Genomic DNA, 17,451 nt, shown 5'->3' with positions numbered 1-17,451 from the left:
AATTGAACAACTATTGCTCAAATTTCATTGGGAAATCTATCAATTACAAAGACTTAGCGCGTGTTATTCAAGTAGAAGAATCCAATATAGAGATGATACTAATTCAACTTATAAAATCTGGGTTGACTTTAGGCAGATTGAATCAGTCAACAAAGCAATTCAAAGTAAATGAGTCTGTCAAGTTTAAATTTAATCAAACTGATTGGTTAGAATTATCCAACCAGCTTAAAAAATTTAAATTAAATTTGAATAAAATTATTTATAATGTAAACTAATTCAATTTCCTCTTCTTAACGCCCATGTTTTTGATACGGCGAGTTTCAACGAATCAATCCAAACAATTGAAGTTCTTGAAGAGATGTATTTCGAATAAGCCAACGAATCCAACGAAGCCAAGGAATAGAATCATAGATATTCTACTCTTCTCTTCTGCTAGCTTTGGCTTGTATGGTCTGTATAATCATTTCAGCAATCAACCTTTCATTAGCAGTACAGATAGTTTCACTATTCCGATCAAGTCTAAGGATGGTATTAAGTCTATTAAAACTGTTAATAAGCTTTCTTCTTCGGATATTTCTACTCTACTCAAATCAAATGAATCTACAACTAAAATTGTTAAATCTGGTCAGCCTTCTTTAATTAATCAGTACTACAATAATCACATATCTTCGAACAACCCCATTGAAGATAGGCACTGTGAAATCATTTTGGAAAGAGATTCTAAGCCATATGATTCCAATAACCTCATTAACCTTGATAGAACCGGTGACTTGTTCTTCTTTTGTGTTTTTGATGGTCACTCTGGTTTTAGAACTTCAGAATTTCTCTCTAAATCCTTAGTACCTTCCACTGCTCTTCACTTATCATCTTTATTCAATAACATTCCACCTACAAACTCTTCTTATTGGCATCAATTTATCAACCTCTTCAAATCTAACAACAATTCTACTAACTTAGACTCTCAACCTCAACTTGTCATGCAATCTTTGAAAAATGCTTTCATTAATTTGGATAACTCTTTATTACAAGCTCCTATAAGCTTATTAAATCAATTACCTAAAACTCCCTCTCCACCGTCCAAACCTGATGATTCTTTACTTTCTGCTTTGTCCGGTTCGTGCGCTCTAATGGCTTACATTGATGAAATTCGTCAAGATTTATATATTGCAGTAACCGGTGATTCAAGAGCTATAGCTGGTTACTATGATAATGGTAAATGGTTTGTTGATGTTTTATCAGTTGATCAAACCGCTAAATCTAAATCTGAAATCAAGAGGTTAGTTGCACTTTGCTTGGTGTGATATTACTCTGACTTTATTTCTAAAGAATTCAATCTGAACATCCTTCTGTTGAATCTCCTTATGTCGTTCAACGTGGTAGAGTCTTAGGTGGCTTAGAAGTGAGTTTTTCTTTCTTAAACCACCGATTTTTTAATTTATTCTTTTTACTCTAAATACAGCCAACAAGAGCTTTCGGTGATGCTCGTTATAAATGGTCTGCTCCTTTACAATCTCAATTATCAAACGCACTCTTACCTCCTTCTTATCCAATAAGACCTCCACCAAGGGCTTTACTCACTCCTCCATATGTTACCGCTGAGCCTGAAGTTACTCATCGTAAATTGAATCTCTCAAGCAAACCCCAGTTCCTCATTTTAGCTACCGATGGTCTTTGGGATAGATTATCAAATGAGGAGGCTGTCGCATTAGTGGGAAAATCTCTAGATGGTTCTGGTGTTAGAGGTGGAATTCACGGAAAGACTATATTAGATAAATCCGAACTTCTGCAAAATGTCACATCTGAAAGAAACTCGTCAAATTTCGATGAATCAAATGATAATCAGTACATATTCAACGAATCAAACTTATCAACTCTACTTATCAAAAATGCTTTAGGTGGTGCGCATGAAAATCAAGTTTCTGCTTTATTATCTATACCCCCACCGCATTCAAGGCGATTCTTTGATGATACGACTGTCTCTGTCATTTTGTTCAACAATAGTAATGACAAGATGAACGATTATGACTCGAATACTAAAAAGCAATATGCTAATGTACAAAAATTAAAGGATAATCTACAAATATAATTTTATTTTTCATTTCAAAATGACGTATGGTCGCCTGATCATGATCACCCATCTCACTAACAAACGTGCACAAATTTTTTAATGAATACAATCTCACAACACAATAACATTGACAATTTCCCATCCTGGTTAGTTGCTATATATGTCATCAACTTCGAGCTAATATCATCTAGTTTCGGTCATAGAGGGGAATGTCTATCGAAACGCTTCGCTATCCACTTTAATGCTTTATCTTTAGGCTAGTGCTGGATATCCTGAAAATACAATGGCGGCTTTTAGAGGTGCAATAAAGTTAGTACCTATCTTATCATTCAAAGGACGTAATAAATTTCAATTCCTTTATAGAGACGGATCCGAAGGAATCGAAAGTGGTACGTCATATTTCTTACCTTGGAAGCTTCATTTATCAAGGTTCTATCTCACAGACGTACACATTTGGTATTTTTTCATTCATACCTTTCAACTCCTCAATTAACGCTACTCTTGTAGTGCTGACGATGTCATTGTTATGTTTCATGATCCTGAATTAGATCGTCTAACTGATGGATCCGGTAGTATCCCTTCGAAACCTTACGTTGGTGACATTGAACACTTACGTACTCTCCAACAACCCGCTCAACCAATTCCTAAATTCGATGAAGCCTTAGAGCTACTCATGAAGCCCGAAAACAATCATGTCAAATTTAACGTGAGTTTATCACTCAATTATTGCATCACTCATATCTGTTTTAGATTGATATTAAACCAAACAATCCACCGGAAAGATTATTTAGTATCATGCACAAATCCATCTCAAAGTATACCGACTACGAAAATAGATTAGCACCACGCCTTATACTTGGTTGGTTTTGATTACACTTTTTTTTTACTTATTCATCAAACTTAGGTCTCTGGCATCCAAAGTTCATAGAGCCTGCAAAAAACATTATTCCATATGCTCACTTAGCTCATATTGGTATGAGCACATCACTCGCTCGATCTCACTTCTTCGTAAGCGTCATTTTTCCAGCTTAGACATCTTCTCATCGAATTCAAGGATCATGTCAAGGTCTTGAGTATGTCATTTAGCTCATTAATCAGTAGCGACGGTCAAGCATTTCTTAAACAGTGCAAAGAATCACATAAAGGTGTAATGGTTTGGACTGTCAATAATCGTTCCGAAATGGTCGAGGCTTCTAAAGTGAGTGAAAGATTGAATATGGGATTTGTTAACTCTGCCAATCAGTGGGGAGTTGATGGTATTATTACTGATGAAACGAAATATTTCGTTCAATTGAGAAAGGATATGGAATCGTGAGTTAATCAATCATATAGTCAAAGGCGGCCTCTTACTATTTCCAGTGACTTTGATGCCATTTCGAATGAGAACGGTCTTCTCTTTCCATGGTCTTCATTGAAGTATTACAAACCATTGACAGATTTGGCTGCTTATTTGGAAATCAAATTTATAACTCTACATGGCGGTCAAATTGAAAGAGCTAGCACTTGATTTTTCTTGTAAATTTGTAAATTTGCCCTATCTTGAATTGAAGTGTGATATTTAGAAACTTTTTTAACTGAATTATAATTAATAGTAATCATCATTCCACAAGAAGTACTCAATATAACCGAATTCAATCAGTGACATTGTGCATTCGTAAAATGTTGGCATACTCATTACACGCAAAGTGCGTAACAAGACGACGTGCTATTTAACTTGGTTTCTATTACTTCCAATAAAGGAGGCATTTAGCATGTGACTTGTCTGGCGATCATTTAAACTCAACATGAAATTATAGGACAGCAGAATGATCAACCTGAAATAATAATCTGCATGAAGGGCAAAGTAGAAAATAACACTACAACTTATAACGGATATTGACGCTGACGTTTCACCAAACAAAGCTCCTCAACCAACGAACCAACGTATGTTTCCCGCCATAGCCAAAGCCCCGATACGTTCTCATGTTTTCGAACATGACGGGTAAGATGGCTAAAAATTGGACGGAAGTGTAAGAAGTTGGTCCTGATCCATGATCCGAAAATGTGGAACATTCTGCAAAAGTCAAAATCAAAATTGATATAAAAACACTATCATAAATGCTTCCATTAGATTGAGGCAAATTGTTAAATGAGTGATACAAAAAATCAATTTACAGTTATAGACAAATTATCCGATGTAGAAGACTTACCCTTCGGTGACAACTTTGACAATACTTTATTCTCAAACAAATTAAGCACTATGCAATATTATGATAATTCATTACCGCAAAAACGTCATAGATTGTTTTATTTGCGTACATCGAAAAAGAGAACGCAGTAAAGATGGCGCGATATATAAGCAGCAAAACGTGAACAGCATTAGTCTGCTTCAAAGTCAACATTAAACAAATAAAATCTGTAAAATTGAATCAGGATACCGAGCTCTGACTCAACATTCAATCAGAGAAAGCTGCCATTCGAAACAAATTTTTGTTCAAGCAAGAAAAAGAAATATTACTCGTATAGCCTGGTATTATTGAAGACAGTGAGTTTGCACATGGTTATTTTATACAATTTGCTGTCTCGTGTTTCTCCGCGCATCTCAGGCAACGGAGGTGGTGATCTGCATACTTTGTGTGTCTCAACTTTCCACATTTTAGGCATTGTCTCGGAATGAGGTTCGCTGGTTCTACTCTAGGCATTTCTCCGCTATAACCAACATTCAGGGATACGCTAGCTTTGGCGGCGTTGATGTCGTTCAGTTGCATCATTGATCGACAGAATCGTCAATGCACCCTCAAATGACGTCTCAGAGATGCGCAAGATCGTCAAGAACCTCGATCGCTTATGTTATGGATTACGTGTAGTGATTGATTTAGCTGAGCTCACGAGGAACGTTCACCATGATGTAAAATGGATTGAAGCGGCCCCAAACACGTACAATAGGCTCTGCGAGCCCATAAATGAGCTTAATACTCATGTAGGATTATACCAGGCCGTTAGAGAACAGAGCAAAATCCTACTATTCAATTAGATTACTCTGCTAATCAAGTTGCACTCTTGTTCCATCGAGACTTCGAGAAATCTGGCATAAAATTGTCAGACGCCCCAAGAAGAAGATTTATGTAACTCTCATTAGAGTCTTTGCTGCTTGGAGACCAATCTTTCCGATCAAAGCCCGCGTTGCTTTGTGTAAACTGTACCTAACGAATTGATAGATTGACCCATCAACTGAAAACCCCATAATCTTAGATAGAAAGGGCAAAACCGACAGCTTCGTCTACGGCTTAGCTCGATTACTTTTCCAAAATCGAAGTAAATTTCGAACTGATTAATACGCAAAATTGCAAAGCTAAAGACGCCGGCAATAATTGAAGCAAAAAAAAGGGTGAAATATTAGAGATAACTTATGCCGTATATCCACATTATTTTCAGACAAATCGTGTACAAGCAGGAAAATGACATTCTTCTTAAACATGTGACAGAACCGTGTAGGATATTATAAACTAGTGATCTACTTATTTAATCGTCATATGTTATATAATCATAGAAAATAAACAATAACATAAAATCGACTAAAAGACACCTTCTTTGAGTATATTGCAATATTGTGAAACATGAGTAACGACGAATTGATTTATTCCCACATGAACGGAATCAATTACGCTGTGAAATGTTAGAGAGTGTATCTCGTTTAAATTTCCTTACGGATAACGCGTGTTTCTAAAGAACAGTTTTATCTTTATAGATGTTATCTTATTAAAAAAAAAGTCAAATTACCATTTGAATCAACATCTGACTGTCAAGGTTGTCTTAAAGCATTAAAAAGAAGAAGTCGTGCGGAAGCAAGGCGAAAATAGGCACTAGTTGAATTGCAAAGTTCGGACTTACTGTTCGTAAAATAACTTCACTTTAGTAACTCTAGTGCAAATTACTACTTTTAAATGAAATGGTGATCTACTTTTGTTGTACGCTATAAAATTGAAAGTTAATTTGTAGAACTTATCAATGAAATCGACTTGTACGGCCGAAGGTGGTTCGATTGTTATTAAAGTCTAGTACTTATAAAGTCAAAACAGTGAATTCTTGTAATATAAGATGCTATTCCTATGTAGTACCTGAGTATGACAAGGATGAGATTGTTGAATTCTTAAAAAAACCTTTTCACAGGGCTGCAGAGTGCAAGGGCAGCCTTGCCATATGTGAAATAGATCTGTCCGCACAGGTTCCACGAGCTAGTGAAATCACTAAACATACACGCATAAACTCCTTCCTGAGAAACTGATAATCGTTAAAAGAAATTTAATCAATTACTTCTGCACAACATTTATTATTTTACATAGATGTTTGCTTAATCAGTATCACAAACCGGATATGTACTCAAAAAAAAAAAAAAAAATAAACCAACAGGTTCCTTTAGATCTTTTGATTTATTGAAATGGAAACAGATGATTCGACACGCAATTATGATTTGCTGAAAGTTTTCAACTGAAACCTTTTTGCCAAATTATAATTACAATTTTTCAAGAATGAATAGTTAAGCAATAGCCGTTGTTTTGTCTTCATTTGAAGCAAATGAGACGCATTTGAATGCATTCTTTAAAATAGACCGTAAAAGTTTACGACTGTAGTGACATAAAGCTGTTTTATTCGATTAAAAATTAAGATGCAGGTATAAATGTAAAGTAATGTTTTATTCCAAAAGAACCGAGTTTCAAATAGTCGTTTTTTTTTTTTTCCAAAAATCGGTTATTGACTTGAATCTTAAAAAGGATTGTTGTCTCACGTGTCGTTATCTTATTTATTAATCGGACCGTGCGATAGAAGACGGTGTGTTGAACTGCGCTGTTCAGAGTACCGCCAGCACTTTAATGATTTTCAAAGTATTGTGTTGCCACTAAGATAATGAGTAAATTTTCTTTATTTCAAAACATGTTTAAATTCAATTTTAAGAACAAGTTTGCTTACCCGTTGAAGTTTCTCTCGTTTATTCATATTTTAAAGCGACTCAATGTTAAAGATTAGTCCTGAAAAGGTGGCGAGACATTAAAATAGTTATGGGATGCTTAAGCGACTAAGTAGTTTTAAGGTTACGAGATATTTTAAATTTATTAAAGCTTTGAAAAATGACAACCCATGTCAAAAGATCAGATGAAAACTGCCCCTCTGAGGCCAAAATTCATCAGTGTAACAAGTTACTTATTCGAGGTGTTTTCAAAAGTAACTCACATTAAATTTGACATTTAAAGAGTTTTCTTAAGCTTCGAAGCAGAGTTCCCCACTTGATTGGGATTCACTGTGACGATTTTTAATGAACGATTTGTTTTATACATTTCGAACTTTTGAAGCAGCCGTCATTCGTTAGGAAATGTAAACGAGATACACTCTCTAGCATTTCACAGCGTAATTGATTCCGTTCATGTGGGAATAAATCAATTCGTCGTTACTCATGTTTCACAATATTGCAATATACTCAAAGAAGGTGTCTTTTAGTCGATTTTATGTTATTGTTTATTTTCTATGATTATATAACATATGACGATTAAATAAGTAGATCACTAGTTTATAATATCCTACACGGTTCTGTCACATGTTTAAGAAGAATGTCATTTTCCTGCTTGTACACGATTTGTCTGAAAATAATGTGGATATACGGCATAAGTTATCTCTAATATTTCACCCTTTTTTTTGCTTCAATTATTGCCGGCGTCTTTAGCTTTGCAATTTTGCGTATTAATCAGTTCGAAATTTACTTCGATTTTGGAAAAGTAATCGAGCTAAGCCGTAGACGAAGCTGTCGGTTTTGCCCTTTCTATCTAAGATTATGGGGTTTTCAGTTGATGGGTCAATCTATCAATTCGTTAGGTACAGTTTACACAAAGCAACGCGGGCTTTGATCGGAAAGATTGGTCTCCAAGCAGCAAAGACTCTAATGAGAGTTACATAAATCTTCTTCTTGGGGCGTCTGACAATTTTATGCCAGATTTCTCGAAGTCTCGATGGAACAAGAGTGCAACTTGATTAGCAGAGTAATCTAATTGAATAGTAGGATTTTGCTCTGTTCTCTAACGGCCTGGTATAATCCTACATGAGTATTAAGCTCATTTATGGGCTCGCAGAGCCTATTGTACGTGTTTGGGGCCGCTTTAATCCATTTTACATCATGGTGAACGTTCCTCGTGAGCTCAGCTAAATCAATCACTACACGTAATCCATAACATAAGCGATCGAGGTTCTTGACGATCTTGCGCATCTCTGAGACGTCATTTGAGGGTGCATTGACGATTCTGTCGATCAATGATGCAACTGAACGACATCAACGCCGCCAAAGCTAGCGTATCCCTGAATGTTGGTTATAGCGGAGAAATGCCTAGAGTAGAACCAGCGAACCTCATTCCGAGACAATGCCTAAAATGTGGAAAGTTGAGACACACAAAGTATGCAGATCACCACCTCCGTTGCCTGAGATGCGCGGAGAAACACGAGACAGCAAATTGTATAAAATAACCATGTGCAAACTCACTGTCTTCAATAATACCAGGCTATACGAGTAATATTTCTTTTTCTTGCTTGAACAAAAATTTGTTTCGAATGGCAGCTTTCTCTGATTGAATGTTGAGTCAGAGCTCGGTATCCTGATTCAATTTTACAGATTTTATTTGTTTAATGTTGACTTTGAAGCAGACTAATGCTGTTCACGTTTTGCTGCTTATATATCGCGCCATCTTTACTGCGTTCTCTTTTTCGATGTACGCAAATAAAACAATCTATGACGTTTTTGCGGTAATGAATTATCATAATATTGCATAGTGCTTAATTTGTTTGAGAATAAAGTATTGTCAAAGTTGTCACCGAAGGGTAAGTCTTCTACATCGGATAATTTGTCTATAACTGTAAATTGATTTTTTGTATCACTCATTTAACAATTTGCCTCAATCTAATGGAAGCATTTATGATAGTGTTTTTATATCAATTTTGATTTTGACTTTTGCAGAATGTTCCACATTTTCGGATCATGGATCAGGACCAACTTCTTACACTTCCGTCCAATTTTTAGCCATCTTACCCGTCATGTTCGAAAACATGAGAACGTATCGGGGCTTTGGCTATGGCGGGAAACATACGTTGGTTCGTTGGTTGAGGAGCTTTGTTTGGTGAAACGTCAGCGTCAATACTCGGATTTACAATCTTCTTCGTACTATCAGGTTGTAGTTGAAGAGTTGATGGATTGAAGATATAGTTTACTAGGCGTGGTGAAGATTACCCAAGGGAAGCGGGCGCACACGACTTGCGATGTCACTCAAGACATTGAATCGCAAGAAAAAGATTATATAATTGTGGACTGCTTAGACGTCGCAGCAGCGACTGAAAAGGTGATTTTCTCTGTGGCTCACGTGGCCCGTAACTTGTTTCGGATGTGCTTCACTTACCCGCTACCCTCGTTACTTGTCGTGAGTTTATTTTCGTAAACGAATCTGCTCAGCTTTTATTCCTCATACCTGTTGGTGTGTTCAGTTATTTTTTGTGCTAACTGTTATTTCTAGAATACCTTCGTTCCTTGTCACGTGGCTATAGGGATGCACAGCATGCGCTCAGGCGTAAATTTTCACGTGTATTTACACAGGCAGCGCTAGCACTAACCTGACCTATTACCGGGGCACATTAACAAACATGTTGAATCAACGATGGTAATCTTCCACTAGGGAAATCAAACCTAATACATAAACCTCCTCACAAACCACTATGTCCAAGAAAAAGTTTAAGAATTATAGAAGTAGCAAAGGAAGTAAGCAGATTTTAATATAACACCTCCGGATCTCACTACCTATTGCACCCACAAATGTATTCCCAATACTCACTTTATATAAATAATGCATCTCATCAATTTCATCTATTAAGCTCCCCCATTGTAAGCTTTAGACCGCTATTGAGAAATACGCACACAGCGATATAAGATAGAACGTATGAGATTAGCCTATACTTCAAAGAAGTAAGCTTAAGCGTTCTATGTTCTAAGGTAAGTCTGTAGGTGGGCGTACAGTAAATTATATGAAAATGATTGAGGCTCTGAAAGAGTTGTAAACATTCTTTCAACAGTTCTCCTAAATAGATATGTATCGTATTACACATATCCTTCTGTCTGACTTGAGAACCAGGAAGGCTGGAAGGGTGATGTAGACAGAGGTTGACGCAGAGTGGCATGGGGTGGCGTGGAACGAAGACAAATAACAAAAAGAAAAAAAAAGTAAACTGGTGTAGCAGAGATAATCACTGCTCGCCACGCTCATATTAACTTCGATGCTACCGGCATTGCCCCCACCCACGCCTACACTGCGCTCCACTCGGCATCCAGCATGAGCGCTTCACCATTGCCATACAGCCTGTACAGCTGTAGGGCTCCGTCGGAACGTGCTGCACAAGCAAATTTATTATCTTCACGTTGATATTTTGGGAGACCTAATCTGTGTCCATTTGATTAAATTCACTTGACGATGAGTCAAGTCCGTCATACGCTGCTCGTCAGCCGAGCCTAGAAACTCTTTTAGTGACACAAACATTGCGGACCGCGTGGAACAGTCATCGGGCAACTTGAAAGTGTTCCAACCAAATAAAGTCGCACCATTCAATACTTTTGCTTCTTCGCCGTGGCCTCAAAAAGAGTATAGTAGCGAGTACTATGGATAAGTATTTATCCGTTATTTATGCAGCACACATGTCTGGGAGCATTTGATGTGCTTAAGTTGTAAAAAGCCATGTCGAAACAGTTGGGCTGGCAAAGCCCCATAAAACGGTCGTTGAAATGAATCCTAGCATCTAAGGAATAGTATAATAATGCGATGGAGATCTAAAGATTCAAGCAATAATAAAAATGTTTTGAGGGGGCCATGGTTTTTTTTTTTTAGTGGTTTTTGTAACCCAGGGCTTGCCTTATCAATACACCGTCACTGATGGCGTCCAAACACAACGTAGGTAATGTGGCTTGACGCGACTACAACTAACAAGAAATAGTGGAAATCTCTAAATTTCTTTAATTCAACACTAGTGAAGAACTCTGTGGAAAGTCTTGATGGCTGTCTGATGACGTCCAACCATGAATCGATCATCAAAGTATACCCAAATGGCAACATTAAAATTTATAACAAAAACCTTGAGATTATCCACGAATGGAATGGCTTTGAGGATTGCAAATGCCTTTACTTGGACATGTCCAGCAGCATGCTTGTAGCTCTTGCTGTAGGTGTATTCTTCCGATTCTGATAATCTAACGCGATAAATTAGGAAAATTCCTCAAACTATCCAGTCATTAAGTGCTGGAACTTGATTGATCAACCTAAACTCGCTTATCATAAAGTCATAGAGCACAACAGCGATCCTCACCCTGTAGGTGCTAATCATCAAGTCCTCGCTTTCTGACATTACAGGTTTCTTCGTTTGCTATTTCCGTCGACCTGTCCTTCTTAGCAATTGGTCTCGCAAATGGCAGCGTCATTTTGTTGCGAAGATTCAAGCAGGCAATACAGCAGTTGGAACAATTAAAGCCTTACAATCTTATCGTGGACGTTAATGAGCCGATAACGGGTCTTTTGTTTGGCTCATCAGAGGACGTTCTGTTTATATCAACACCTTCTTGCGTGCTCGTCTCAAACATTAAAACAAGGAGTAGTCGTACAGCTGCACCACTCGACGACTTAGGTTGTAGTTTAAATTGTCTTCAACCAAGTCCAGTAGCTTCAGCGAGTTTGGTTTTAGCTAGAGAAGAGGCATTATATCTTTATGGAATAGAAGGCAGGAGGGCGACGTATGCATTCGAAGGAGAAAAATTGTTTCTACGGAGCTTTCAAAACTATCTTGTGCTTTGCATGAACAGCAAAGCTAGTGCAGACGCAAATTCAATCACTATAATTGATCTTAACCTTAAATTCGTAGCGTACAAAAAGGACCTACATCAGGGCATTATTGACGTAGTCAAGTGCGACAAAACACTCTTTATTATTTGCAATGACGGCAAGGTAAGATTTTACGGGTTTTAATACTTGAACTTAATTTCTATTTCAGACGTATTCCCTGAGCGAGATCAGTATTGATGCCAAGTTGAATTCACTTTACGCTAAGGGTTATTATTTGCTAGCATTGGATATAGTCACAGAAAAGAAGTTGGCAAAGGATGTCATAATGGATGTCCATAGACTTTACGGTGACCACTTATACGATAAAAGCGATTTTCATTCGGCAACACTAGAGTACTCCCAAGCAATTGGATTCGTCGAATCTAGCAGTATTATTCGAAAGGCAAGTAGCATTGCCCTAGCATTCTGGTCCATGCCTAAAAATCTTCTAGTTATTAGAAAAGCAACGATTTCACGAACTAGTGAAATACCTTCAAGAGTTACATTACAAAGGATATGCCAATCCTGAATATACCACGCTATTGCTAAATTGTCTCATCAAAATAAAGGTACTGAATGCTAAATTCTTCCTTTTTCACTACTAACTTTAAAAGGATGTTGACTGTTTAAATGATTTTATCAATCAGTCTGATAGTAATGATGAAGTGAAATTCGACCTTCAGACTGCTGTCAGAGTCTTGAGACAAGCAGGATACGTACAGCATGCTTTGCAGCTCAGTGCAAAGTATCATAGGCACGAAGACTTCCTAAAAATACAGATTGAAGATAACAATAACTGGGCATTCGCATTGTCTTATCTCGAGGAGCTTCCTTCCAAAGATGTTTGTTGATCATTGCTAAATAATCCTGATCTAATTAAATACGCAGGCTGAGAAGTACCTACATCACTACGGGAGATTGCTTTTGGAGAACATGTGTGAGGAAACCACTTGCGTTTTGATAGATTTGTGTTGTGGCACGTACAAGCCTAAATCCATTGATCAGAAGCTTATTAAGAGGAAAAGTGGCTTAAATTCAATAGCCACCAACACGATAAACTATATTGGATACAACCCTAGTAATCATGGCTCACAATTGTCATCGGAGGAGGACGAAAATGTTTACGTCCCCCCATCCCCGCGCAAGTATTTTTCTCATTTCGTCAAAGTCCCGAAACAGTTAATCAAATTCATTGAAGCTATTTTGAAATCTAGGGTGGGGATAGAAATTGATACAACTAGCATCAAAACATGTGATCAGCCAACGTTGTCTAAACCAATCAATCACAATGATGCTTCATCTTTGATGACGACATTGTTAGAGGTATATCTAAAAGTAGCGAAAAATGCAGAAAATGGGAAGATGCGTGAAGACTTACGCTCAAAGTCACTCACTATGATCGAGAATCACGATAAGATACCCATTGACTTGAATCACGCGTTAATGACATGCACATTAGAAGACTATGATGAGGGAAAGCTGAAGATTTGGTGTATATTAGGGCTATACGAAGAAGTAATTTATCATTACATCGAGTTGTGTAAATACTCTGATGTCAAAGGTATAGGAGAAGAGATGATCGAGCAAGTAATCACGTCCATCCATCTGTACGGAAGGTTTGTTCCTCACATGTACGTGGTTGTACTGAAATTCTTGGTTGATCGAATCGAGAGTGACAGCAAGAGACTGTCAGACATACAAAATCTTTTGAATGAAATAGATAACGTAAAAGTAGAATTGAACAAAAATGGGCATGTGGACGAGTCGATCAAGCTACCGGAGTATAGTGAGGTAATTGAGATAATCAGTAAAGCAGGTGTACAGATCGGAGCAATCAAGGAATGGATTATAAGAAAAGTTAGTGACGACGAAGAAAAGAGCAGACTCGACGAGCTGCTGTTTCTCACGTATCGAGAGGAAAGTAAAAAGAAAGAGAACAAGCTGAATGGATTGAGTGACAAGGCGCAGTCATTCCAAAACACAAGGTGTGCTTCTACAGGGGAGAGACTGGAGCTACCTGCAATACACTTTGCGTGCGGGCACTCGTACAATGCGACGTCATTAGCAGACAATGAAAGCGAATGTCCATTGTGCGCGCGCAGTCATGGGGTGATAAGAGAGTTAAGGAAGAATCAAAAGGAGTTGATAGAGAGGCATGATATATTTTTGAATGGGGTTAAAACAGAGGGCTTTGACTTGATATCAATAAATTTCGCAAATAAACTTTTTTAATTGTAAAGAACTTGATATTAATCGACGATGAAGTGGTTGATCGCGATTATAGCATTGGTCCAAGTAATATGCGGGTTTAAGCTAGAATCAATAAATATCCCAGAAAAAATATATTTTCATCAGTTCAACTACAAGCAAGTATCTCAAAACAAGACTGCGCTGGTCACCCACTCCAATAAAGACATCAACGTACTCAACCCTTCAGACGGCAAACTACTCAACAGAATAAACTTTGATAATCTAATTTCTTATAAGTTTGATCAAGACGTTTTGGCTAGTTTGGATTCTCAACACACGCTAAGACTGTTTGATGGACACAGCTTGCATGAATTTTGGAACAAAACATTGGCAGCTTCGAGTGACTTCCAGGTAGATTTTACAAAGGATGACAAACACTCCATCCTGGTCCTTGATAACAATCATCTGAGATGCTTCAATATTCTATCCGCAGATCTACTTTGGGAGCTCCAAGTACATGACAATTACCGTCTACAGTCTCAATCAAATTTCATCTACTTATACAACAGCAACGAAATTATGTCTTTGGATCCCAGTTCGGGTGATACAATGTCTAAGGCGAAATTGGAGGATCACCTTAGCACTCAGTTCACCCGAGACTACTTAATATTGCTAAACAAACACTCTAGGCTTTCTATCATTGATCTTAAATCTTTGAAACCTATCACGTCATCAAAAAAGTCCTTTAAAACTCTCGTTGATTTGAATCTGTCATCCAAGAATATCTTCAGTGCTGTCTATCAAGACGATCTTTTGGTTTACACTATCGAAATGGGTGTTCTCAATCAACTACATGCCTTCAAGTATGATCCCACTTTGACATACTTTAATGGTTATCTAGATAAGCACAATAGAGCATTTATAGTACAGACTTCACCCGCAAATGCACTACGAGTTAGTGATCACTTGATTACTATTCGATTACTTAAAAAAAACTCAGGCCTTAACCGTCAACATCTTTACACCAGACGGTCCCGACGGCAAGTTGGAAAGCTCATACACATTGCCTTTTGATCAGACAAAGCGCGGCACACCTATACAGATTATCAGTGAAGCAACTTTAGCAAACAACTACAGCTCAGTGGCTAGAATGGCTTTGATTACGACATCCGGGACAATGGAACTATATCAAGGCCTACAAATAAAATGGGTGAAGGAATTAGGCTTATCAGATCCACTGTCGTTGACTATGGTTGATTTACCAGAAAAAGATGAACCAATGACTTCAATTGACAATAACCAACTGTACTCCTTTATCCCAAGAATCCTGAGTCATTTCCACAACATCAAATACTTTCCCAGATATATTGTCAATTTCGGTTCCAGATTTTTAACAGGAGACAGGCACAGAGATTCAACTTCGTTAGTTAGAGATTTATTCGGATACAGAAAAATAGTGATTGTTGGCACAAAACAAGGTAAATTAATAGGATTGGATAGTGCCAATCCGAACAAGACACTTTGGAGTAGAAATTTTGGCTCAAACACGAGAGTAACACATTTGATAAACACACGCTCAGCTGGTATTAATGATGCAGCTCACGTCTTAGCATTGGTTGAATACCTAGAAATTAATGGGAAATTGAAAACCCTCGCAATTGAGGTCGATGCTTTGGGTGGACCGGCTTTAACGGGCTCTGGCAGTGTTGCTTATTTGTCTTTAATGGAAAGCAGACCGATCAAAATCATACCACTTGATATAGAGTGTGGTAGCTCTGGTAACAGAGCAATAGCATTGATAGATGAAGAACTGGGTATACATTTATATCCATTTTGCAAGACTGTCAGAGATAAATTCGATTCAATATCCAATGACTTTTATTACACGTTACAAGTATCTGAGGATAAAGTAAATGGATACAAACCAATGATGAACTATGAAGATATAGAGTCAAATCAAATCTGGTCATTTTTTGCACCAGAAAACCAAGCTATTGTCGGTGTTCAAGAACGTATAAACAGTGCAACTGCATCGGTAGCACAGATTGGGCCCAATAGAGAAGCAATTGAAAAATACTTGAACCCGCATGCTGTACTAATTACTACGGTAATTGCAGATACATCTATGAAGCAGCTATATGTCGTAGATGGTGTGACAGGACAAGTCGAGAGAGAGTACACAATAGAGGATGAGAGCGAAGAAGAAAATAGCGTTTTTATTGACAATAGAATAATCACAGTTGCCAGAACAATGGACATGAGTACAATAGTTCATTCCAAAGAATTGTTTGTCAATGTCGAAGACTTGAAACATGAATATCTGTATTCACCGAACACGATCAAAGCTATAAGTCCAACAGTAACAAGGAATGGTATTACACACAAGGATTTGATTATAGCTAACGATAATGATGATATAATCTCGATACCTAGGTTATACTTGGATCCTAACACACCTAAGCAAATGCACATTAACAAGTTGGCTGCAATCAGCAAAGGCAAGAAGAACAATAGCCAATTCGACATGGTCATAAATAGTGATTTGGCCAAGATACCAAATGACCCAAAAGCAATACTAAATGAAGATCCAGTCATCGGTGTCAAAGACATTCAATGCGTACCATCGACGCAATTAGAGTCCACTTCGATTTGTGTTGCTTACGGACAAGATATCTTCATGTTTAGAGTCTCACCATCCAGACAGTTCGATGTATTGAGTGAAAGTTTCAACAAAATACAATTAGCTATTACGATTTTGGCGTTGTCTATTGGTCTTATCATAGTCAAACCGATAGTAAGCCATTAGTTGATTAATATGAATACTGATGCTAACAATGAGTCAAGGTGAAAGCGAAACAATTAGACGCAAAGTGGTTTTAAACCCTCTCATTGAGAAAACATTTGTAGAAATAGTGAAATGCATCAGAAGCTAAATTTATCGAGCCATTCAATCAAGCGATCAATGATAAACTTCAATTCTTGATCGTATGAGACAGTGTGGCTGGAATCTTGGTAAATGTATTGAGTTAGTGCTACTTTTGAATAGGGTAGTGCTTGATGAACGAAAGCAAAAATGGTAAAGTATAGAGATTTCAAATCAAGATTTGGATCTTTACTAGGTGAATAGTGAACGATAAACACTGAAAATATCCTTGCAATTAAGATGAGAGATTGATCTAAAGAGCTATTCAAATGAGATTTGAGTGAAATTGGTGCTAATAATCTGAGAGAATTTAGGGTATTCAGGATTGAGTTTAACCAGCTGGCCAGAAAAGGATGATTTGATACAAGTTGAGGGGGATTTAAAGTAAAGTCACCGTTAAAAAT

At 37.4% G+C, this 17,451-nt stretch overlaps 3 protein-coding genes across 3 annotated transcripts; all 3 read left to right on the top strand.

Annotated features, from left to right (window-relative positions):
- Window positions 1–299: 299 nt before the first annotated feature.
- J056_003121 (Protein phosphatase 2C-like protein C10F6.17c) lies at window positions 300–2,086 on the top strand (the record flags this gene model as incomplete). Its single annotated transcript, XM_009268425.1, has 3 exons — window positions 300–1,276; window positions 1,327–1,399; window positions 1,460–2,086. 3 exons carry the CDS (start codon window positions 300–302, stop codon window positions 2,084–2,086), a joined length of 1,677 nt encoding a protein of 558 aa, XP_009266700.1.
- Window positions 2,087–2,594: 508 nt separating this feature from the next.
- J056_003120 (Phosphatidylglycerol phospholipase C) lies at window positions 2,595–3,575 on the top strand (the record flags this gene model as incomplete). The annotated part of the gene is made up of 6 exons (XM_009268424.1): window positions 2,595–2,774; window positions 2,819–2,927; window positions 2,973–3,076; window positions 3,123–3,266; window positions 3,312–3,379; window positions 3,428–3,575. 6 exons carry the CDS (start codon window positions 2,595–2,597, stop codon window positions 3,573–3,575), a joined length of 753 nt encoding a protein of 250 aa, XP_009266699.1.
- A 7,676-nt stretch (window positions 3,576–11,251) lies between these two features.
- Window positions 11,252–17,004, top strand: J056_003119 (Vacuolar protein sorting-associated protein 11-like protein; the record flags this gene model as incomplete). The annotated part of the gene is made up of 9 exons (XM_009268423.1): window positions 11,252–11,281; window positions 11,327–11,428; window positions 11,470–12,057; window positions 12,104–12,385; window positions 12,549–12,776; window positions 12,823–14,043; window positions 14,290–15,078; window positions 15,125–16,918; window positions 16,969–17,004. The coding sequence occupies 9 exons, from the start codon at window positions 11,252–11,254 to the stop codon at window positions 17,002–17,004; spliced, it is 5,070 nt and encodes a 1,689-aa protein (XP_009266698.1).
- Window positions 17,005–17,451: the final 447 nt, after the last annotated feature.

Source organism: Wallemia ichthyophaga, assembly GCF_000400465.1.
Source record: "Wallemia ichthyophaga EXF-994 unplaced genomic scaffold scaffold3, whole genome shotgun sequence".
NCBI lineage: Eukaryota > Fungi > Basidiomycota > Wallemiomycetes > Wallemiales > Wallemiaceae > Wallemia > Wallemia ichthyophaga.
The sequence above is the reverse complement of the archived record's forward strand: the minus strand, read 5'-3'. Positions and strand labels throughout refer to the sequence as shown.